General features: G+C 37.4%; 1 protein-coding gene across 1 annotated transcript; it reads right to left on the bottom strand.

Moving 5' to 3' along the window:
- Positions 1-467: 467 nt before the first annotated feature.
- On the bottom strand, positions 468-5,808 carry LOC117318660 (sericin-1-like). The gene is made up of 2 exons (XM_033873622.1): positions 5,715-5,808; positions 468-861 (listed from the first exon to the last, which is right to left on the bottom strand). The coding sequence occupies exons 1-2, from the start codon at positions 5,806-5,808 to the stop codon at positions 518-520; spliced, it is 438 nt and encodes a 145-aa protein (XP_033729513.1). The 3' UTR covers positions 468-517.
- Positions 5,809-11,056: the final 5,248 nt, after the last annotated feature.

Here is an 11,056-nt window from a genome sequence, read left to right as displayed (position 1 = left end):
AAACTAAACAGACTGTTTTCTTCAGGATACATGTATCTCTTTGTATGTGCATTGTATGTATCTCTGGATTTTTTTTTTAATTTTGAGGGCATTTTAAACAGAACCTCTTAGTCAGAGAGACGATTTTGGCATGTATAGTATATCTCATGAATACGAATTTCCACAGGGATACCAGATAAATCCAGACCTAGATCGAGCCGAGTTTTACAATGGTTCAAAAGCTACAATAGCCGAAAAAAAGAATTAGCTCATACTTTCATTACGTTCCGTAGGGAACGATAACGAGTTATCGCCCCTTACTACACTTCATTCTTTATTTTGTGGAATTTAGTGATATTAAATTATTTTGATCATAAGATTTAAAGTGTTCATTGCTGACCCTGAGATAACCTTTCTCCGTCACTTATAATATATGATGTATCACACCATGCTTGCGATAATATCAATTAAACACAGAACAAGAGAAATGGAAAAAATCTTTATTTAAAGGCATAATTTCGTCCATCTACCTTTTACGCTATGGTGGTGGTGGCCAGATGGGAGGACCAGTAATTCCGTCGCTACCAGTAGCACCGGTTTCTCCAATTGATCCTGTTGAGCCGGTAGAACCAGTTGCACCAGTTTCACCAGTTTCACCAGTTGCACCAGCTTCACCAGTTCCACCGATTGATCCAGTGGTTCCTGTTGATCCAGTGGGTCCTGTTCCTCCGTTTAATCCCAGTGCTCCAGATGCACCAGTTGATCCTCTTGGCCCAGTTGTTCCGGTCCATCCAGTAAGTCCGGTTTGACCGGTAGCTGCCGTCATTCCCGATAGCCCTCGTGGCCCTTCAAACAAATCAGTTAAGCTCAGCAGAAGATATCCTGTAATGCAGCAAAGATACATACATAGTATATGTAATTGATTCTCAACATAAGTATACACTTTAAGACAAACAACAAACAAATTATATCTAAGGGCTATAACGTTTAACGATTAAATGGTGAATTAAAGCATCACGATAATAGGATAGATTATAGAGTACTAAATAATACTCGGTGTTATGGTTTTCAGGATTGGTTTGGTTTATTTAGTTTAAAATGTTATTAACAGCCAGGGTCAGTTAAGTACGTGCAATTGTTTGTAGGCGAGGAAAGCTGGAGTAACGTGAAAAAATCCACAGACTTACGGTTACTGTCAGGCATCTGCCCCACGTGGGGTTGGAACCCGCAGCCAAGAGGTTGAGGGCTAGTTATAAAGTGTCGGGTCAACTTAACGACTCCGCCTCCCCTAAGTGTTTACCGGAGGACAAACAGTGCCTCATCGACGAGACATCTAAAGTCGTGAAACGTTTTCGTTTACTAATTCTAAATGATACTTCCTTTAGGGAAAAAACTTTTTAAAACATTGGATTTATTGAAATTATGAACATTCCAAATGATACTTCCTTGTAGCGTATAGCTTAATCATGATTACCGTGACCTGTGATATTTATTAAAACTTTCGTTTTAGATTAAATAATTTAGTAAAATACGATCATTCTTTACTTTTGGATTATTAGCTTTTAAATGAAATATATCATTTTATATTGTGCAGAATTACCAACGGATTTTTACGTTCGTGGATACTTTACAGTGACATTATAATTAAATGCAAGTGATGATTAGTTCGTTGCTGAGTTTTGTGATACCAAAAGTTGACTTAAAAATCCATGGTGGATATGTCTTTAGGACAACCAAGCATTAACTGTGATTATAAGTATTTTTTTTCGTGGGTCATATTTATCTAACATGTGATATTTTTGAATGTATTTCACTTTGTCTAAGGTAAAGTACAAAAAAAATGTTTAATGATATTAGTATTGATGCTTCCAATATTAATTTTTTATCTTATATGTAACTCAAATTGTTTGAACTTTACAGGTAGCCTTCAAAATGTCGAAAGCTATGTTATATTTATGAAAAATATTTTTTTGAATATGCAAATACATAATATATTTAGTGCGTATAATGTTTTAGTGAGAGAACGGTTTAATGTACATGTATAATGTCAGGATATAATATTTGACATTGAAATTCAAACCCTTACAAGATACATGCATAAAAATATGTTAATATGTTGTTTAAGCACTAACATACTACCATTGTTTATGTTTTCACGTGAGAATGGTTAGACAGATTTTTTTTAACTAATTTTGATGTCTATAGGAACACAAACACTCTGAATGAAGGGGTTAGGAAACAGCTTGTATATAATGTTACTAATGAGATTTAAGAAATAAGTAAGTACATTTTATATGCGAGTTGTACCTAGTGTAGGAAGCCAATGTATACGCTAAAGTCAGCCAAATCTATTTGGGTTGCTTCCCTTATATTAGAACTCAACGAGTATAACTTAATGTCTACCTCCAAGATGTGTATGTGGATTCACTACCATGTAAATTACATTGTTGTTCAGAGAATTCATAAATCTGTAACCCAATCCTACCTAGGTCACAGGTGCTTGCATAGAAAATGCGATTTAAAAAAAATTGATATGACAGTGGTATGTGTAATCTGTTAAGCTCACTTCAATCGACTAAAAAACACTTTTATTCAAACTGACACGTCGCACACTATATGCGACCGTCATCAGAAAACATTCATCTTTAACCTACCATGCCACTCAATACGAATTGTTACATCCGAAACAATAATCCGTGAAAACATCGCCGAATTCCTCGCTCAGAACGCCATTTTTCAAACGGCTCCCTCAGCCTGTCCAGATTCTTCATTTACATACGGGGTTCAAAGGTCATGCGATTATATGATCGTCAGTCGTCAGGTGCACTTTTGGGGGTCATCTCCGCATGCATTTTGTCCGGAATATGCTTCGGCTCGTCGATGAACGTTGATTTATAATCATCAATTATTCATTATTTTGAACGTTAGACTACCATACACCGTATATGACAGTACACAGTAGGCGCGGATCCAGGAATTGGAAAGGGAGGGGAGGGGGGGGGGGGGTCCAGTAATGTAGTGGTAATGCGAGCACCATAAGCGGGAGCCGAATTTTTTTTGGCGAGGGGTCTGGGGGCCAAAATTTTGGAACAAAATTTCGGAAAAATGAAATGATCAAATGATTATAACAAATTTTGCAATCTTTCGAGAATAAGATTTTCGATAAGTGGAAGGGGGAGGGGGGGGGGGCATGCATAAATTGATTCACACAGAACGTCACTATCGTATCATTTTCTAAATAATGAACGGTTTTTAAGGCTATAACTAATTTTTCCTCACCCGAAAAGGGGGGAGTCCTGACCCCCTGGTCCCCTCCCTCCCCCTCTGAATCTGCTAGTACACAGGAAAAGCAAAAGAAGTCAAGAATACCTATTCTTCAATCACATTCACGTAGTAGACCTAGACATTCTATACTTCAAATTAAGAAAAGAATGGTGAAAGGGAAATGTTTTCGCATACTTTTGTCACAAACGTAGAACAAAATGCTTATTTATTGATTAACTTTTGTCAGTTTACTGAAATCTGGACGAATAAGAAGAAAAGTGAATCACGAATAAGAATGTCATCAGGTTACTGGAACGAATACATGTGTATCAACATTACTTACTTCAGACCTGTTCATTTATTTCTGCACATTTTACAAATATCATGTCGTCTTCAAATACGAAAATCATACTTCAGATCTGCCAAAGGATTTGTACGTTGTGATCGATGATCCATCATCAATTTATTGTCATTTCCCACAATGTTAAATTTAATGTTTGCCAGAAGTTCTTCGAGTTCAATCCAAATTTAATGTGTACATACAAGACTCGGGACTTGCCTATAGATCTATCACTGTATGATTATCGAAATATTGAGGAGTTCCTTCAGTCATTTTGTTTTAAACCCCTTTTTATTCAAATTTTCGAAACAGTATTACTTTCTTACTTGATTTCGATTTTAATACACTCGATATCAGTTTGCACCTTAGTGTCTACAATCAGGGGCGGACAAGGATTTTCAATGAGGGGGCGTGCGAAATTAAAGGGGGGATGCCCGCGGGTACTCCCCCTGAAAAAAATAGCAGGTAAATGCAAAATCCTGCATTCTAGTGTATTTCACGATAGATTCATACCTGGTGTGTTTTATAAAAACAAGTATATGAGAGATGTTTTTTAATGATTTTATATTATCATTTCGCTGATTGATAAGGGAATTCGTTTTTTAAGATACCCTTACTTTGACAATTTTAGGGGGGGGGGGCTTTAAGGCATTGTAAAGTATTCTTTGTAATACTGATTATCCATTAATTCCACTTTACATCGCTCGCATATATAAAATTTAAGTTATTGATTAATTACCTCATTAATTGAGTGTGTAAGCATCGAACGCTACTCTAATAATAATCAAGCTGGCTGAAGTGCTTACAGAATTATGAAACTGAATTGAAATGAGAAAGAAAAGAGAATACTTGAGGGGCAGTAGTGGTTATTTTGTGTCAACGCCAGACTTTTATAGTATTTTAGGGCTAACGCCAGAATACCCAGAACAACCTCTTATTCTTATCGGTATTGTGTGTAGTCTATATAATTTTAACTAGTCATGTAGGGGTCCATTTTTTTTAAATTGAAGATAGGCATAGCCCTAAATAGATGGCAAGTACAATAAAAAATCAAAATATCAAATAACTATCAGCTATTACCCCATCCAAATTTTAACTTCGAAAAATTTCAACTGATACTGCTTGTTCATGGTATACGTATAATGTCCCGGTGCTGTCTTCAACAAGTTATTGAGCACCGTTATATGCAATCTTTTTGATTGAAAACGAAGTTCAATAAATACCGAAATGATGCAGTTGAAGAAAAGGAAAGGACGATCTCATTACTGCATTGCACTAAAACATTTTATCTTATTAGTCCGTGATATCGCAAACGACGTCCTGTGCATGCACCTGTAAAATAAAGTATGCCGAGATGACCCCAAAAAGTGCACCTGGTGACAGTCGATTATATAATCGCATGACATTTGAACCCCGTATATAAATGAAGAATCTGGACAGGCTGAGGGAGCCGTTTGAAAAATGGCGTTCTGAGCGAGGAATTCGGCGATGTTTTCACGGATTATTGTGTTTTGGTTGTAACAATTCATATTGAGTGGCACGGTAGGTTAAAGATGAATGTTTTCTGATGACGGTCGCATATAGTCGATTGAAATGTGGTGGTCTGCCGTTTCGCTCGTGGCGGAGTTGCCAACCTTGAGCTTAACAGATTACACATACCACTGTCATATCAATTTTTATTTTTTTTTTTTTTTTTGGAAAATCGCATTTTCTATGCAAGCGCCTGTGACCTAGGTCTGTTCCGAGAACCGGGAAATCTCCACCCGAGTGTAAGAGAATGGCTGGTCAGAACGAAACTTGCCGAGTGTTTGATAGCCAAATTCTTAAATTCTTACACGAAAGTTGATATACCTGTCAAGTACTTTTAAAAAGTCAAACATGACAAAGTTTTATGAAACTTTTTCATCACATTTTCTTGAAATATGTGTCAAAATTGATGACGTTATCGATTTGCAACGTGGTTACGCTCCATAAAATAATGACGTTACGCAATTATGAGTGACTTAATAGAACATGTGAGCTGTATTATTCCTATTCGGGTAACAAAAACTGAACTACACCTGTGATAGTACGGAAACAAATAAGCATGATTATTTTATTATGATTAATACGTAGATAAAGCAATACACACCAAAACTGAAACTCATCACAGCTGAAACTGCAGCCAGCAATGGCGACGTTAGCCCTGTCTCTGATGGTAGGAGGAAGCCTCCTGGAGTGGCCATGATCTGAAAATGAATAACGTAATTTATGACGAGACAAGTCGAATACTATTGAAACAGCTCAGATTTGAAACCTTACGCCAAAATTGCTGTATAAATATGAACATCCATTGCAACTATTAATAGCTTAATAGAAATTTTGATACAATACTATTATCTAACACATCTATACTGCAGTACATATGTAGATAAAATATGAAGGTGAAAGTAGGGCTAGATGATATCACAGCACATAATACTCAATTTATATTTAGAATATTTACAATGCGGACAACCATATAAAATCTGATGATTCAAAGTCAAGACTATGTCACCATGACAAGTCTATAATAATTTCAGCTGACTGATACACGTAGAATACATAGTTAATAATGTATTTCTATGAATATCTAGTTAATTCCATACTGGCTGATGTTTGCTATTAAAGAATGTTGTCATTCTTTTACGAAAGATGCATCCTTCAATAATGCGAAAAGAGACGTCAAAAGAACATGTTTTCTCTCATATCTGGCCATGTTGGATAGAGTTTGCCCATGTAAGATAGCTATGCAAGATAAATCTATCTTACATAGCATTTCACGCGCGCGGAGTAATCTGCGTTCAAGGGGGAGAACTCTTACAACGTCGTGTGCATGTGTTTACACCCGACAGTCCTTAGATTTATTATATCGTCGGTGTCGGTTTTGAAACGTTGGATTTAACTATAAAAAAACATATTCTGAGATAAACATATATCATATCAGCAATAAAACAATAGGGCTACACGGTTAAACTTATAACTCCGACAATTACTGTACAGTAGACTAGGCCTACAGGCCTGTTGTAACAGTACAGTACAGTACAGACCGGCCTACCCTACAGGTTTGTCATTTGCCATTAAAAACATGCAAACACATACAATCACCTGGCAATGATAGGAAGTTGAAGAAAAGCCATAAATAAAAAAAAAGTTTATTTAAAAAGAAAATGTCAAACATCACAACCGATGAAATTAATGGTTCCGTTGCGTCAGCACAGGGGACTGGAATTTGTTCACTCTAGGCCTACTCAGTAACCTCACTAACCTGTGTATTTGGAAATTGGAAATTGGCTCTCAAATGAACGAACATTCGGTAAAAATGACACCCCTCGATGTTCATTTAAAGAAATATTTATAAAAATTGTAACACAGAGTCTATATTACATTTGTGTAGAGTAACCAGGGTAACTAACTGTTGTCCTAGCCTTTCAATATGATCATCGTTATCGACTGACCTACCTTCGTCTTTCTACCAAGAAAACCGGTTAAACACATATAATCCTATGTCACAGAAAATATCGAATACTCGTATCGAGTCACTGTTCGCTGGTTCACACATGAAGTTGCCAAAATCACCGTGAATTCAAAATTACCACCCACGAAACATCGCCGCGTCATGGCGATCGAGATCGACATCACTCTCATTGAACTATGATTGGAATTCCAGTGACAGTCGTGACGTCATGCAGTGACATAGTATTTTATAAAAATGTGACTTGGCAATACAAAGTACAGTGTGTTCCGTGAAAGGATCAAATATGTCGAGGTGCAAATCAAATCATAAGTAAAATTGGAAAACTCATTTCAGCGTTGGATTTTTCAAAGTATTGTTGATAGAACTTCTTTTTCTCGGATGTTGACAATTTGGTCACGGCCACGTCAAAAGTTGGTCAAGTTACGGCAATTTTTATCGGCGAATTGTTCATTCAATCATCACTTAACCACAAAAGGAATGAAATTTGTGTGCAAACTTAGTTTACCCTCGGGATCACAAAATGTGGTAAAACCCTCGGCAAGCCTCGAGTTCACCACATTTTGTGACCCCTCGGGTGGAATATCCCTATCCTACATATACACATATGAAAGTCTTATCATCAAACAAATCTACTTTAGAATAGGCGTCGTTGGTGTTTTATTCCCCAAGTCGTTGTCCTATCACATCTACTGATTGATATTAATGCCACGAACTAAACATATAGTTCAAGTTCCTCTACATTAATTTAATATTCCCAAATCCCAAAATATATCAAATTTAGTAGATGTTTCATATTTTAAGGGATTTTCTCCGATTTCCTTCTGAATTTCTATACAACGATCCATCACTAACTAGTCCTTGAAGAAGGAAACAGCTGTATGATTTATTTGAATATACACTACACAAAAGCAGCCTAAATGAAATTAAAATTGCCTAATGTATGAAAAGCTCTTTAACTGTATTTCATTTCTACATAAATATAAAAGCACACGATGTCATAGATATGCAAGTATGAAAATAACATACTTGTGTATTTGTAGAAATATAAACATGTGTTCTGAAAAAAATATGGGGGATTTTTTTTAAAGCAAATGTCATCTAAGAGGGTTGTATCCAAGAAGAAGGGTCCAGCTGCATAATATTTGTTTATTAATTATAATATTTATTTATTTATTTATCATTTATTTATTAATTATTTATTTATCATTTATTTATTAATGATGAATAGGAAATGACAGTTCTGCGTCACCTAATCCCTCCTTCTTTATTGATAGTAAATCCCTCCCTGGCGGGATGGATGAGTGAGGGGATGAGGAATTGACCCCGTGACCTTTACCTAGTTTAATTTATTATATTAATGAGAAGGTATAACTGTAGTGAGTGATATACTTTACGTCAGGTTTATTTATAGCCCGACAAGTACAAATATGATGTGTGTAACCTCAGATTAGCATATAAAACTTACAAACACTAGATTATTGATTTATTCTTCAATTATAGGTTGGAAGGAACACTTGGGAAATATCAACTGTGATCTGAACAACCCTATTAGTTATGCAGGACCAGAAAAGATCTACAAATTCTTGAGAAAGGAAGGAAAGTACAAGGTCGGAATTCATGCCATTCGACGTTTCCTTCAGGATACCGATGCTTACAGTCTACAACGCCCGCTACGTTACAAGTTTAAGACTAGAAAAGTTATATCTCAGGGCATCGATGCTTTATGGGACGTTGACTTGGCAGATGTCTCCAACATTGCGAAAGAAAACGACGGAACGCGGTACTTGTTCATCGCCATTGACGTGTTTTCACGCCATTTATGGGTAGTTCCCCTGAAGAACAAACAACACCAGTCTATCATAGACGGATTGAAACGTATCTTTGGTCAGGGTAGAATACCTAAAGAGGTGAGATCGGACCCCGGCAGCGAATGGAAAAATAGATGGGTAAAACAATACCTAGAAAGAGAGGGAGTAGGTCACTATGTCACTTATAACGTCACTCATGCAAATTATTCTGAAAGGGTGATAAGAACACTGAAAGAAAACATCCTCCAAAACCATTTAAATTCAAGATAGGAGATGCGGTACGAATATCAAGTACAAGACACATGTTTCAACGCGATTATGAACAAAAATGGACAGAAGAAGTGTTCATCATTAAAGCACGATACTTACGCCAGATTATTCCTGTTTACAAAATCGTAGACTATGACGGAGACTCAATAAGAGGAACTTTTTACAACAGTGAACTCCAAAAGGTCAACAAAGGAAGAGATGGCTTATTCAATGTAGAGAAAGTACTAAAAAGACGAAAGAGAAGCGGAGTAAAAGAAGTTTATGTGAAATGGCTTGGCTTTCCTAAGAAATTTAACAGCTGGATCAAAGAAAGTGATTTAGAAGACATATAAATACAGTCAACAGCTAAATCATCGTCATTTGTGATTTTGCCATCCGAGGATTAACATCAAAATGAGACATCAGTGCAATCTCTGTCCAAAAGGATATTCCAGAGCTCAAGATTTACTAAGACGAGATAAACACTCTCCAGAGATGTTGATAGAAGTGCCGCAAGAGGTGTCACAAAAAGTGCCGCAGGTGCCGCATAAAGTGCCGCAAGAGGTGCCGCAGGTGTCGCAAAAAGTGCCGCAAGAGCCGCAAAAAGTGACGCAAGAGGTGCTGCAAGTGCCGCAAAAAGTGCCGCAAGAGGTGCCGCAAGTGCCGCAAAAAGTGCCACAAGAGGTGCCGCAAAAAGTGCCGCAGGTGCCGCATAAAGTGCCGCAGGTACCGCAGGATTTCGTATTCATGCATCCATTTACGGCTAACGTTTCCGGACCGACGTCCTGTGGGAAAACCTACTTCGTCAAATCTCTCTTACAAAACTGTTTGATCAAAATATCACCTCCTCCACAGAGAATCATCTGGTTATACAAGAGATGGCAGCCTTTGTATGATATCGTCCAGCGTACAGTCATCCCCCATGTAGAATTTGTACGAGGAATACCCATATATATAGACCAGGACTCTTTTCTCGACATTAACACGAGGAACTTGATCGTGGTAGATGATCTAATGTCAGCAGCTTCAAAAGATCCTCGTATTAGCGATCTATTTACGGAGGGGAGCCATCATAGAAATTTGTCTGTCATCGCCATCAATCAGAATCTGTACTTTAGCAAAGATCCCACCCAGCGAAGGAATTGCCATTACCTCGTACTGTTCAACAACCTCGTGGATAAGCAGCAAATTATGACCTTAGCTAGACAGATGTATCCAGGGAAATCACAACATTTCTTACGTCAATTTGATGACGCTGTTGCTAACCCCTATGGTTATCTGATGGTAGATTTGAAACCAACCACCCCCGAATCATTACGTTTGCGTGCTAATGTGTTCGACCAATATAAAATGGGTCCGAGACAAGAGGTTCGTCATTTCGCTGAAGACGGTCGGAGAGAACAGACGTATTCTAAGGGTCTTTGGCAGGATCAATCAGACTACGACAGCCGTGGAGAATATCAAGAGAATAACTTGATTTACCCTGATAATATGGAAGGTAAAATGCATTCTTGTGATGATTGTGGACTGGTATTTGAAAATTCCCATGACCTACCAAATCACATAAAAAGTTGGTGCCCCGACGTGTTTTCTTCAAAACGAAGGAGCGAAGAAGGTGATGAAAATATCCCCCGTAAAAAGATTCGTTATGACAGTATGCTATCGGATGACAGTGATGATGATTCAACTGTGCAAGATGAAGATCATACGGTGTATACGAAATTCGCTGAAATAGCTAAAAAGCACAATGAAAAAGAATGGCAAAAGAAACGAGACAAATATATGGAGGAAGGAATGTCTGAACCAGAAGCTAAGGAAAGAGCAGACGTGAAACTTAAAGAAACTGACATACAACAATCCATGGAGGTGTATGGACAACTCTTATCATACATGCTCCAAGTACGACACCTTAGTCTACAC

The sequence above is a fragment of the Pecten maximus genome, unplaced genomic scaffold, assembly GCF_902652985.1.
Source record: "Pecten maximus unplaced genomic scaffold, xPecMax1.1, whole genome shotgun sequence".
NCBI classification, from domain to species: domain Eukaryota; kingdom Metazoa; phylum Mollusca; class Bivalvia; order Pectinida; family Pectinidae; genus Pecten; species Pecten maximus.
Note: the sequence above shows the minus strand (reverse complement) of the source record. Positions and strands in the feature narration are given on the sequence as shown.